The sequence below is a fragment of the Electrophorus electricus genome, chromosome 8 (assembly GCF_013358815.1).
Source record: "Electrophorus electricus isolate fEleEle1 chromosome 8, fEleEle1.pri, whole genome shotgun sequence".
NCBI lineage: Eukaryota > Metazoa > Chordata > Actinopteri > Gymnotiformes > Gymnotidae > Electrophorus > Electrophorus electricus.
In genome coordinates this window covers 5,224,009-5,238,787 of record NC_049542.1, presented here as the reverse complement: position 1 = coordinate 5,238,787, position 14,779 = coordinate 5,224,009, and the positions used below count along the sequence as shown (strand labels likewise).

The window sequence follows — 14,779 nt, the reverse complement described above, 5'->3', positions numbered from 1 at the left end:
AAACCTCTGAATAGTATTTGGAGCAGAAATACATACTAACTGAAGTACATTTAGAACACTTTTCATTCTCCAAAATCATTTAACGCATCTATAGTTTTTAATTTTGGTATTTAGCAGAACATTTAAGAATGATTTTGAACTGTTCTTAAATGATCAGTGGTGGCTCAGTGGTTAAGATACTTGATTTATAATCAGAAGGTTGCTAGTTTAAGCCCCAACACTGCCAAGTTGCCACTGGTGGGCCCCTCAGCAAGACGCTCAAGTTGTACTCAGTCATAATTGTGAGTTGTTTTCGATAAAAGCATCAGCTAAATGCCATGAATGTAACTAATATTTCTATATATTAGCTATAATCAGATATTTGGGAAGTAAAGCTTTCTTGGTAATACTGATTAATTGAGGCTTAACTTACTAGTCAGTTATTAATCAAATTAATTAATTCATTAATTAATCCTCACTACACTAAACGTATAACTAAAACTAATTTATTAACTAATACAGAACTATTGGTCTAATTAAATTTTATAGATTTACTTTAAAGCTTAAGTACTTATTACTTAAGCAATCAGTAATCCATATTTTTAAATGACCCTTTACTATAATAAACCTCTATGCTGAAGAAAGAGTAATACTTTGGTAAGGATTAGTAATGTTGAGAACCTGTATTCACTGTATGCTTCTCTGCTTTTGTTTGTCCTTACCCTGTATGATAGTGAGGTTCTTCAGGGCCATGGAGTGCTCCCAGTCTTTGAGTCTCAGGTCCTCGGTGATGACATTGAGAATCTCGATCTCGTTCCTCATCTGCTCCTCCAGGTGCACCTGAGCAATCCTTGTGCTCACGGCGTCCTGCGTCACATTGCCCAGCCTGAGCCACAGCTGCTCTACCTCCACTCGCTGCATGCCCACGTCGCCGCCCAATGAACGGTTGATGGAGCCCACAACCCCGCCGACCTCCTCCAGCCGGTCCCGCAGCACCTCCAGTTGGTTTGCTGTCTCCTGCAGAGTGGAGTCCTGGCTGCGGATGGAGGCGGCGGCCTGAGATAGCTCCGCCCCCAGGCGGCTGCTGTTGCTCTGGCTGGACAAGACCACTGTGCCCAGGTGCTCCTCCATCTGTGCCATGGAGCCCGTCGTGTGCTCGGTGAAAGCCTGAAGGTCCCGCACATCCCGCTCTAGGCCCTGCACCAGGTGTCCTGGAAGAGTGGGGCATCTTAAGAGATCACAGCGATGGAACAATACGCAGATTTCTGGAAAAATGCCGTAAGAATTTCAGCCACAAGTTTTTTTAATTTAAATAAACATTTGCAGGGCAGAGGAAATAGGCTCACTGATTGGTGGGGAAGATCTATGACATCAATTCATTAAAGGCTTGATAATTAGCAGATGAGCTCATTCAATGCCATAAGTGCACTGCTAAACATGAAGCCGCAGGGATGCTGCTTTGTTCGACGTTTGTGTTTTGCTCCCCGGTCGTACCCAACTGCTGCAGCTCCTCACTGTGATTGTGGAAGAGGCTCTCCAGCTTCCAGATGTTCTCCAGGAGGTCACTCTGGGACGAGAGCTGGCCCAGGAATTTCTGGAGGGCATCAGTGCGGTCACCAATTCTGGTCACGTTCTCGAGCAGGGCTTCTTGCTTCTCAGAGGAGAGCTGGGTCCTGGACACTGAAGGGGGAAGAGCACAAAATATGAAGCTCGCCAATCAGAAATCAGCTTTGGAATCAATTATGAATCAAATTTGTGACCAAGAAAGTGAAAGGGAAGTAGAAAAACACATGTTCACTTTCAAACTAAATTAAACTAACAGGTGCGATATGCAGTAATCCTTTGGCTTCTGAAAGCAGCTCGATCAGATCATTGCTTCTGAGATGGGGAAAGATTCCCAAATTCTTTGCTGTAGTGAGAAAGCAGTGGGAGTTACTAAAACTTAAGGTTGCCATGGGATTATACTACTCTTTTGAACCTTAGCATGGGTGCGTCAGGAAGTTTGTTTGTAAATCAATAGTTTACAAACTTGAAACAGTTTCACAAAGAGCCACGGGAACTAAAAATATCAATCACTGATACTGACATAATGATCACAGTTAGTTCACAGTGATCTTTTCATGAAGTATAAACTTAATTTGCATGTGACATGAGAGAATAATTCAGCTTCTAGCCAAACTGATTTAATCCCAATGGATACTTCATTTTGCTTAGCCCTAAAGAACTCATGTAAGGTTTAGCGCACATGTGCAACAATATGATTTTAGTGTTTCTTGTCTGTTTTTTGAGTACCAATCAATCTCACAGACTTTACAACATGCTTCAGGTGTCATGTTAAAATAGTGCCCTACCAGGAATTGTTCAAGGAAAGCAAAGGGACTTTGGAGAGAATCAGAAATCCTTAAGTACCAGAAAGAAAAAGCCAATCAAATGTATGCTTTGTTGAGCCAGGGTTTCTTAGTAACAGACAGATCTTGGCCCAAAAGCCAAATTTTGCAACTTAAAAATCTCTCTGTTGAGGTGATGTAAGATTGGCCCATTCTTCTGAGACTCCACTGTCAAACTCCGTTGTAATTTCTCACAGTTTCTAATAGTAAGACATGGAAGCTAAGTTAAAGAAATAGCTCCACTCCGCTTGATTTCTTTTCTCTCTCTCTCTTGCTCTCTCTCTGCTTGTAAGGCAGTCATCTTGAGAGAGTGATGTCAATATTGTGGTTTTCATGGTGCATTTCTGAATTAAAGATGAAAATATCTGCATGAGGTAAAAAAGTAAAGTGAGACATATGTTTTTTATCAGCCGGTAATTAAGAGTGCTTTTGGGCCCCACCCCAACACTAGACATGAGTTTCCACTGCTGTGTTCGCAGGTACCCATGAGAGGCACAGAGAGGGAGAAGGGAAGGCCCTGCCAAAACAATCTGTCGTGTTTTGATTTTTTTACAAACAGGCACTCACGGATTTAATCTGCCAGTGTCCACGTCATTTTCTAGAAGTTAGGAAAAGTGTCACTTGGAGCCAGGGAAAGCTGTCCCAAGGAACACCCGATCACTGGGAAGGTTCGCAGGGGAAAGTGGTGGTGACAGGATCATGCGGTTGTGCGGCTACGTTAGACGAGGGCGCATTGTTCGCTGGAGAAAGGCGCTCCTTGGCAAAGCCCTCACATTGTGGCTGAAAAGAGGCAGTATGAGTTCCCAGTGAGGTTTGATGCTTTGACACATCTGTTATCTTGGATCCATGTCTTACGCTGTCTTTGCTGATACAGCCATCGCTGGCTAACGGCAAATCAGAATGGCTCAGGAAGAAAAAGACATCTGATCACGTTGTTTGCGCATACTTGTCAATTTAAGGTTAGATTTTTGTCAAATTGAGATTAGCCAGCATGCACAGTACAAGGCAAATAATTAGAGTCATGACATTCTTATGTTGGCCAGCAGGCAATTGTAATAAATGTTTCCATTTATTTCTATAACTACTCCTTGAAAAGTTGCTTCAAAACAGCACTTATAAAATCACAACTGAATCACCCACAGGCAGAAAACCTGGAAATGTTTGTTCTGTTCATTTTATGTTGTATTTTGCAACAGTGTGGGAAAGTGAGGCTGACTAGGATAACTTGAACAGCATCTGCGCTTATGAGGCTAGTTGTAATTAATCAGAGGTTAAGGGTTATGCAGTTTTAATTTGTTGTGTGACAAAAACTGGCATACCCTTATGCCAAAACCACCATGGGAGATGTAACAGATGTACATAATCCCAGTGGAGTAAATTAAACTATACTGCTTATACTGCTCAGGAATTCTGGGATTCGGCTGAGAAAAAAAATACATTGATGAAAAAGGCCTTCTCTCCTTAACTAAGCAATCACACAGCCCCTATTAGACAAGGAAAACATTCTGGAAAACACACTACTGTGCATTAACCTTGTACAGGCTTACTGTTTACATGGTTTCTATATCACCACAGACACCCAGGATGAGTACTGTATAGCAGATGCCCCCTGATTCCTTGCAAATGAGGTCATTTAGTAATTTTGCTGAGACATATAGTTATTATTCGGATAGATGCTTAATTTAAAGGTGCAATCACTATGTTATCTTGAGCGAAATCATGATAGCTCTGCCAAATGTTGCACAACTCTTCAAAGAATGAAAAGATCAAAACAGCTTAATTTGAAAAAAAAAAAAGCATATTTTCAGATGTTACCATTGGGAACAATGTTAAAACAAATGTTTATATATTCTAATTCCTTCCCAAAACATGGGTATGGTAGGTAATAGGTGCTGTTCTGTATAGTTTACAACAGTGCAGTGTTTCTGAACTTATAGTTCAGACTTGTTTGTATGTGCTTGCATGAGAGTGAGAGATTTTGCATGCCATAATGGGATTTTTTTGTTTGTGATGTGCAGATTGTGAGACTTTTAGTCTCGTCACATCCAGGGGGCAGTGGGAATCCAGATGCGTGTCAGCTGTGAGTCCTCTCTCTCTCTCTCTCTCTCTCTCTCTCTCTCTCTCTCTCTCTCTCTCAGTCTATCTGAAGAGAATGAGATGAATGATCCGGTTGTTATCTTGCTGTCCATCTGTCCATCCAGCTTCTAGCTGATTCCTATGTGTTTTTTTTGTTTGTTTATTGGTCCCGATAGTGAGTGTGTGTGTGTGTGTGTTTGTGTGTTTGTGTGTGTGTGAGTGAGTGTGTGTGAGTGAGTGTGTGAGTGTGTGTGTGTGTGTGTGTTTGTGTGTGTGTGTGTGTGTGTGTGCGTGCCTGCACTCTGTCCTGGACCACCACTGCATAAGACATGTGATTGCATATTTTCTTCACCAAGATCATACAGATGAGAGAGATGGAGAGAGAGAGAGAGAGAGAGAGAGAGAGGGAGGGAGGGGGGCTGTCTCCTGTGGGTGCCAGCTAATGCAGCACACATGCTCCATGTGGGAGAGGAAAACACAAGCCTGCTGTGAGTCATTCGTTCTCAAACATCTCTCTGTCCGAACTGAGACCAAGTCAGTTCTCCCTTTTGTTTGGAAGATAACCATTTTTTTTATTAATCTCTCTCTCTCTCTGCAGCTATCTGTTATGTTGTCTCCTCATATCTCAGTTACTGCTGTCTTCCTCTATAGGGCGGTTTCTCTGGTTTTTGAGCAGGTAGAACAAGGTACTAGCAGCACCAAGGTCATGGTCAAGGTCAAGGCACTAGCAACACCTAGGTAATGGATTTGATTCCCAGAAAGCACATGCACAGGATAGGATAAATATAGGCAAGCCATTCTGGATAAGAGCGCCTCCCAAGTGCTGTAAAGGCAAATGTGTTTGCCGTTCTTCAGCACAGTTTCAGCTCCTGTCCTGGAGCCACACTACACACTTTCAGGCTTTACTGATTTAGCAGGATTGATCCAGTTCATCAGCTAATTAGCAATACCTTTATAAGGATCAAGCAAGTTGGAGCAGGGAAAAGCAGAAACTGTGCAGAGCAGGTAACACATTCTCTCTCTTCTCATCCCAGTAACACGTTCTCTCTCTCAACTCAGTAACACATTCTCTCTCTTCTCATCCCAGTAACACGTTCTCTCTCTCAACTCAGTAACACATTCTCTCTCTTCTCATCCCAGTAACACGTTCTCTCTCTCATCTCAGTAACACATTCTCTCTCTTCTCATCCCAGTAACACGTTCTCTCTCTCAACTCAGTAACACATTCTCTCTCTTCTCATCCCAGTAACACGTTCTCTCTCTCATCTCAGTAACACATTCTCTCTCTTCTCATCCCAGTAACACATTCTCTCTCTCATCTCAGTAACACATTCTCTCTCTTCTCATCCCAGTAACACGTTCTCTCTCTGATCTCAGTAACACATTCTCTCTCTCTTCTCATTCCAGTAACACATTCTCTCTCTCATCTCAGTAACACATTCTCTCTCTTCTCATCCCAGTAACACGTTCTCTCTCTGATCTCAGTAACACATTCTCTCTCTCTTCTCATCCCAGTAACACGTTCTCTCTCATCTCAGTAACACATTCTCTCTCTTCTCATCCCAGTAACACGTTCTCTCTCTGATCTCAGTAACACATTCTCTCTCTCTTCTCATTCCAGTAACACATTCTCTCTCTCATCTCAGTAACACATTCTCTCTCTTCTCATCCCAGTAACACGTTCTCTCTCTGATCTCAGTAACACATTCTCTCTCTCTTCTCATCCCAGTAACACGTTCTCTCTCATCTCAGTAACACATTCTCTCTCTTCTCATCCCAGTAACACGTTCTCTCTCTGATCTCAGTAACACATTCTCTCTCTCTTCTCATCCCAGTAACACGTTCTCTCTCATCTCAGTAACACATTCTCTCTCTTCTCATCCCAGTAACATGTACTCTCTCTCATCTCAGTAACACATTCTCTCTCTTCTCATCCCAGTAACATGTTCTCTCTCTCATCTCAGTAACACATTCTCTCTTTCCTTATCCCAGGAACACGTTCTCTCTCTCCTCATCCCAGTAGCACGTTCCCTCTCTCTCCTCATCATTGGTAAGTTCCTCGTACCACAGCACTCAAGGAATTCCTTCAAAAGCATGATAAGTGCAATGAATGCTGTTTTGTGTAAAATCAACGAAATCAAGGCTGCTTAGCTGATGAAAGCTTTTGCATGATACCCCGTTTGAGTAACATGCCCTGATTTACATGAAAGCAGCTAGACTGGCATTGGACTGACATCTAAAGCCTTTGGCAAGCCATTTCTAACACCTGTACACCTTTGCTGGGTCAATTCCAGTCAGGAGGGATTCAGGCATCGCTTCACAGTTGTCTGCTGCCTATATTGTCACAGCGGCTGGTGGGAGTCACTGGTTAATATGTAGCCTTTGAAAGGGAAAGGGTTTCTCCATGTGTGCAACACCACAACATGGAAAATCCTGTGTGGGTTTTGGTTCTTACTTTATACCACTCATGTTTGGTTTTGCCAGCCAGTGAACCAAGCAGCTTCCTGAGTTCAGAATTTCATCCCTTTGTTCAAACAAGCACTTTAAACAGAGCATGGAAAGCTTCTAAGTGTTCTGTTCCTGTGTAGCCTGATCCCAACAAACTCACATGGGTGCATGGCCCCCTAAGAACACTTCCCGCTGTTGTATTTTTAAAGGTTTATCTAATCCTTTGTTGTTGTTGTTCTTCTTCTTCTTCTTCTTCTTATTTTTATGAATGAATAAGTGAGTGATTTCATCAGTGGCCAACACAGCGTGTACAGCGGGGTGTTCAGAAGGAGGGGGGCGATGTTTACCCTTGAACAGCTGCACCGGTATTCACCGCTGACAGTATCGCCCACTAGGCATGGAGCCGGCTGAACTGGAGTGAAATCCTGGAAATGCATTCCTGAGCTGTCTGTGACATCCCACCAAAGCATGAAAAGGGCTATCCATACAATCGGAGCCATTCCATAGTTAAGTATTAGGAGCTGTGAGTGTGTGTTCTGTTTGCTCAGACTCCTTAGCTGATGATGGCTTTAGTTGTGCAGACCCGGAATAATCTTTAACAGCCCGGTAAATGACCCATCATTAAATCCTTCAACAGACGCCAGCACTGAGTAACACAGACCAAAACATTCCATAATTCTCATCTGTTTCTGAAAGAGAGAATAATTTAAAACACACACACACACACACACACACACACACACACACACTAGAAAAGTGCAGTTGGCAGGCTAAATATGTATTATGCTAAGTATTTTAGGTCCATGCAAACACACACACACACACACACACACACACACACACACACACACACACACACACAAATGCTGTATAAGAAACACATGTTCAACTCAGTAAACAAGCAGATGCAAACAAGGCCGCATGCTAAATGGGGCAAAATGAAGCTGTTGCTTGAAGCTCATTGTTCAAAGCCCATTTTTGCTTTCACTCAAAGCATGTTTCTGCATACTTTGTGGAAGTATTTACTCAAGTAAGACATACTGTCTGTTAAAAGGTACTGATGCACAAACAATTCCTGCATCAGGAGACAAAGTCACAGCATGCTGGGCATCCGAATGTCAGGATGACCCAATCACTCCATTCGCAGTTCCAGCCTTAACTGAGCTGTGACACGCCTGGCTCCCTTCGTGCTATTCAAAGGATCTTTCAGTGAGCTTTCCTCTCATAGTTCATGCTTACTGCAGGAATAAGGCGAGCAGAATGGATTCGCTTTGCTGTCCTTCTGTGCTTCAATGAGAGCTGGACCATGAAGTGGCTTTCTCGATAGTGTGGAACTGACGCAAGGTTTCCCATGGACCTTGATCTTTCTCCTCTGTCATTTTAGTCCTGCCTCTCTCCCCTCTGGTGACTGTAAACACAGGGATTAATTACATAGTCACAGCAGCTCGGTCTCAGAGTGGTTTTGGTATGTATTGATATGTGTTCATGTCAGACTGTCAGATTCTTTTTCACACAGGACACATTGGTGGATATATCAAAGAAATGACATGTTCTGTTGACAAGTATTGGTTTGGATTGAGATCATAAACTGAAGGTCAAACATATGTAGGCTGTTGTCATTGTGATGTTTACCCACACACCCACACACTCACCCGCACGCCCGCACATACACACATGTTCTTGTATTACTATCTTTGTAGGGTTTTTACATATTTGTTTGTCCAAATACATTTGCTGGGTCTTGCATATTATTAAAGCTAAAAAGTGTTATGGCTGTGATAGTGAGCATGATAACACCAACTCTGTCATCTCAAAAAGATGGGTAATGTGACTGGTATTACACTAGTTTACAAGCCATATGCAATTTTGCTTGTTTTTACCTCACAGGGATTGTATGCTTGTGCCAGGAATGTGCCCTAGTTTGCAGTTATACACAAACACTTGTCATTTTTGCTTATTAGCGGTCTCCTAATTGAAAGACCTCATTTGACTTTGTGAGATGTAATAGCTATTTGCATGATGTGTCCAGGACATCTAGTGGTACATTTATAAACATATATGTTATGGCCTCTGATTTGCTAGGAATCCTGATGCTTAACCCAAAGATACCAAGTTTGATAGAACATGTTAAACCAGGCTTGCTGGTCTCTGAGTCTGCTAGGAGTGTGCCCAGCCAGCACTGGATGGAAGCATCCCACTGGATCCAGAGGCCTTGTCTTAAGCTGACTGTCCAAAAAAAGGATGACAGGGTTCTTTACTTTTGCTTGATTGTTTAACAAACAACACTGGATTCAGCACCAGTCCTTGAGGGCCATTGTACTTTGTAGTTCAGCTAATTGCATAATTGTCTGTTAATGATCCAGTGCTGCCTTTTTGGCAGGATATGTCTGAGAACAGAGAAAACGAGAGAACTATTGCCCTCCTGGACCTCCATTTGACACCTCTGACATACAGCTGCAAATACACATGATGCTTTGTGGCCACATTAAACATTGGCTATAAACCCTGAAACCTCATCAATCAGTCCTCACCACACATGATTTACTGACTATTCAACTTGGTCCTGGACAAAGAAGGATTTCCATTGTTTTATATTCCAGGACTCCATAGCTATGTGTAGTCAACTATCCTATAAAGTTGGAGGAAACTGATGCATATTTATCATTATCCTCCAAACACTTTAAGTGTCTTTATGGATTACAAAGATGATAATCTAATTCATCCATCTGTCCGTAAATAATGGTACACCCTTTGCTTCCATTTGAGTAACTAATTGTAAGAGACTGGCAGAAATATAAGAGCATGGTGACATATGTTATGAAGAGTATCAACACAGGCACAGAGGCTAAGGTTAAATGGGGCAAGAAAGCAAGACATTCCTAACCACCAATCTAATCAAAATAACTAATGCTTTGGCAGAAAATTATATTTAACCGGGTTAAATGTCAGTGGCTAGTTGCTAATGCATCGATGCTGATCGTGCGAGAGCATTATTGCGTTGTCTTCCATTCCTCCTGAGGACACTTGACTTGATATTCTGCATCAACTTTCCGTACATCACCAATCATTGAGCTTTTTGATGGTGTCTCTCAATCCAGAGACAAAGACAAAAAGGACCCGCCCAGTCAGCACTAATACCCGCCCGGTCAGTACTAATACCCGCCCGGTCAGTACTAATACCCGCCCGGTCAGCACTAATACCCGCCCGGTCAGTACTAATACCCGCCCGGTCAGTACTAATACCCGCCCAGTCAGCACTAATACCCGCCCGGTCAGTACTAATACCCGCCCAGTCAGTACTAATACCCGCCCAGTCAGCACTAATACCCGCCCGGTCAGTACTAATACCTGCCCGGTCAGTACTAATACCCGCCCGGTCAGTACTAATACCCGCCCAGTCAGCACTAATACCCGCCCGGTCAGTACTAATACCCGCCCGGTCAGTACTAATACCCGCCCGGTCAGCACTAATACCCGCCCGGTCAGTACTAATACCCGCCCGGTCAGCACTAATACCCGCCCGGTCAGCACTAATACCCGCCCGGTCAGTACTAATCCAATCTAGCGCTGGAATCTGATGTCATGTGGACTCATTATTGCACTGAATGCCTGTTTCAAAACACTGAGCACAAGTTGTGGTGTGTTTCAGCCAAGATTTGTATAATTTCATCTTGGCACGGGGTGAGCTTAGGAGGCTACCCTGCAGAATTAGCTGAACATTTTGGCTCTCCAGTTTTGTGTCTTTCCTTCTCACGAGGGCGCTATGTTCTTTTTTTTTTCCCCCTGTTTCTGGTGGCCGAACATCAAAGACGCAGGGTTGAGATGGCAACCCCAAACTCCACTACCACAAACAGAGGGCCATTTACCTCCATGACATCTGGTTCCACCATTTGGGTGTCTGGAAGCAGTTGGCAAAATGTCGCAGGGCCATTTGAGACTGATTTGGCTTTTGGATCAGTTTAGGTGGACAAAGAATAAAGTCTCTCTTTGGCATCAGGGAAGAGTGACCTTTAGTTTAGACACATGCTAAAGGACTTCCATGTCTGTCTGCTTGGGACAAATACCACGTTGGCCAAGTTTAATTTCCTGTTTCCTGACTAACCTTTATCCACCCTTTAGGTATATGTGTCTATGACCTTAAGGGATTGAGTGCATAATTCTACACCAGCGATGTAGGCGCGTTCCCAGACAGCAGGGGATTGTATTTTTCTCTCCCTGAGACACTAAACAATGTGAGATGAACAGGATGTATCATCCTGGAGCTACAGAGGGACACGCGGACAACATTTCGCTTCTGGGATGTCAAAAAAAATTGAAATTTTGAAAATTGCACACACAGACAGAGTTAGCAAGCAGGAATGCTTGTAAAATATCTGGCTAGCTCTGTGTGAGGGGAGGGGACTAACGCTTTCCACAGAGAGATCAAAGCTGACCCCACACAGAGACGGGATTTGCTATTGAGGCTCCATACTGAGACGTGGTTGGCTGAAAGGGTTGCATGCTGCGAAATGACTGGTTAGGGATAAGGAGCCCCATGTAGGGTGCTGAGTTGATGCTGGAGGTGGAGAGACACCTGTTTGTCCACTTGAGAATAGTGGAATACTTCAGTCCCATGATGTTGATGTCATTTGTGTATTCAATTACTTCAACCTATTTACTTTGTTCCACTTCTTCTGCTTAAGCTCTGGTGTGATATATGCAGACACTGTAAAACTATTTCCTGCACAAGATGTTATGCTAAATCACATCAGTTTAATTTACCAGAAGTGTCTGTCAGACAAATGATTGAAAAAAATGTTAAAGGATGGAATAACAATTCGAAATGACTCCACACAACACGTGAGGTAAAAGGCAGATCCAAAGAGTCCTGGGAAACTGCTTCCACACATGACTGATGCACACACTCACACACTGAGGCGCGGAAGTACGGTTGACGTATATGGCCTACTGCCCAGACAAAACCATATAAATAAACAAATAAAATACTATCTATGTCTAACCTTTACTCAGAAGGCAGACAGCTTGGAGAGGTGCTCTCTGATTTTGAATAAGTAATGATTTGAGAAAATATGTTTAGTTTGTTGGTGATGTGTTTCTTGAAAGAGTGTTTGAATGTTTCAGATACTCCTGTTCTTCCATGTTGGTCACGTCTACTCATGGTGAGTTTTGAGAATAATGTAATTTCAATGCTGGATAACCCTTGGGTGACCGGGACACTAAAATGCTCCTTCCCATTTACATAGTCTGCACTGCTTTATTTTAAATCAGTTCTTAATTGTGCTTAACTAATGTCACAAAACAGAAAATAAAACATTCAAAGACCCAGTTAAGCGACTCACTTCTCCTTTGGAACAGGCTGTCTGTAGTTGTTCCCTCCTGCAGCGAGCAATTCCCTTAAGAACCTGACTTCACTACTGAATCTGGCTATTCATCTGTGACTAGATGCATCTGAAGGAATGGCAAAGTTAAGAGGCACTAGCTTCTACTCTTGTGGAACACTCAAATTTAGCTGGTTTTGGCCTTGAGACAATGTGCGTTGTTTTTAATCATTTAATGTTAAAATCAGATTTTGAAATAATGTGATGTATATTTTGACGATTTGCGTTTTGAAGCAGGTTCACTTTGCAGCACGTAACAGCTCATACATTTCTTGCCATGAGGGTGGTTGAATTGGACGCCAGTTCATTACCCAGCAGTGGGAGAAACAACATGAAGGTCAAGACCAATTAGCACTGGGATGATAATTAGCATGGCCTTTAACTCCGCCTCTAAATGTGTGAGTGTGCTGGCTGCTGTTGACTTTTGGCTGTGCATTTCTTGGTGCGGCATCTCCTGCTGGGCTGTGAGAGCAGCCCTGTCCTAATGAGCTCAGGACAATGAAGCCTCGATGGGGTGCAAACAGCCATTAAAGAGACTTGTCCCTGGCTTCAAGCGCACAACGAGGGGGGGCCCCGCCTGTGCGTTCCAACTCTGGGGTCCCCGAGAGGTTTCCGAGCAACTGCTGTTTGGAGAAGCACTCCAATTGGGCTTTGGGGCCCTCGGTTCGAATTTTGAATGTGTACTCAGCAAAGTGAGACATTGACCTGGCAGGTGTGGGGGTTGACTTCTCTGTCTGCAGTCTGGGTAGAGTAGGGACAGCTCCACCACACACACACACACACACACACACACATACATACACACACACACACACACACACACACACACACACACACACACACACACACACACACAAACACACAAACACACACACACTCACACACAAACACACACACACACACACACACACACACACACACACACAGACACACACACACACACACACACACACACACACACACACACACACACTAGGGCTTCGTGCTGCTCTCCATGAGAACCAAACGACAGGTTTCCTTCCTCTTGACTTGCCTGTGTGAATCCAAACACAGCTCATGCATTCACCATCTATCTGAACTGTCCTGAGAGAATAATAACTTGCGAGGGGTTTAAGGTGCAGTCACCTCTTCCTGTCTTTCGGAAGAGTGCCACAGCCAGACCTGGTACATGTAAGAAATTTGGCTGACACGCGTTTAGCTAGGCGTTTGCAAGGAGAACAAGCAGACGCCCGCAGGTTTATGCGTGCAATTCGGACATCTGAATGGAGTCTGTGTTGAACGCGTCCCACGGTGCGAGCCAAGTCTTTTGTGTTGTAAACACATCTCAGATTCCTTTTTTAATTGTACCCCTATGGGGGGGGGGGCCTATTTGCTTCACCTTCATGAACAGGCCTGGGTTCGTTCAAAGAAGATTGTGAGAGGACCTGTTGGAGAACCCAATAGTGCGTTGCTATTTTAGTAACAATTAGATTAGTCAATTGATGTTCAAAAAGATGCTTAAAAAGTTTTCAGCCAGTTATTTTTTGTAGTGGGAACCAAATCCTGTGGAGGACTTTTGCTTTAGGACTCTGAGGTTTGTATCCTTTGCCATTAAAATAGAACAAAAAGGTAAGTACGTTGTTTTAAGAACCAATCATCCATGAATTTCAGCACAAGGATGGGAGTAGCAGACATCTATGCAGTTGGACCACCAAGGCGATCTGTCCTGTCACCTGGAAACGTTTTAAAGAGATGAGACTGAGCACTTTGTAACTGATCTTCCTGCGCTTTCATCCTGACTGGAGTTCGGCAGATCGAGCCATTGCCACAGTAATAAAGTGTGTCGGTGTTCACTTTAGATCCTGGTCCAGGTGTTATTTTGGGTCCATGTTCACACACAAGCATCCACTTAAATGCCCGCAGGCGCGTCATGACCTCTGCAGGGAATCATGGAAACTCAGCGATAACGCTTCCAAGCGAGCCTGAATCTGAGGCGGTTGGACAAAGGACATGTTGTGTTTGTGTTGTTTTTCTGTCTCAGCAGTGGATTTCTGATGAACTGTTTACCCAGATGGACAGGATTTGAGGTGTATAGAATGCTACCTCCTTAACTGGTCCAATACAAATCTTATTTCATCAACCCTGGCTAGAGCTACCTCTCTCTCTTTCTCACTGTGTTAACAGTGGAACAACAAGAAAGAGCATAATTACAGCACTGATTTATTAGTGGCATTGCAGACTATGCAGATTGGCAAAATATTAATATTAGATTACATCACGCTGCAATGTACAGAGAGATCCGTATCAAAACTGATGATGCATTATATACCAGAAATGCCGTTTAAACAAGCAAAAGTGCGGTACAGTGTGTAAAATGCTCTATTCTGCACACCTCTACTACACACAGCATCCACTTACTGGAAGTTAACATGCAATGTGTAGCACTAAACTGCAGCGTGTACTATACTCAGCAGTCTTAAGAAAATTGCTAAGTATCATACAGTAAACATAAGACCACAGCGCCCCTTAATT

At 43.3% G+C, this 14,779-nt stretch overlaps 1 protein-coding gene across 2 annotated transcripts in view; it reads right to left on the bottom strand.

The window, feature by feature from the left end:
* Positions 1-14,779, bottom strand: part of scara5 (scavenger receptor class A, member 5 (putative)) — a 43,765-nt gene that overhangs the window by 19,059 nt on the left and 9,927 nt on the right. For both annotated transcript variants that reach the window (XM_027029806.2, XM_027029807.2), the window contains exons 4-5: positions 1,474-1,659; positions 702-1,190 (exon numbers count right to left, since the gene is read on the bottom strand). In XM_027029806.2, the coding sequence (XP_026885607.2) occupies positions 702-1,190; positions 1,474-1,659 (675 nt within the window). The remainder of the gene's footprint in view (positions 1-701; positions 1,191-1,473; positions 1,660-14,779) is intronic.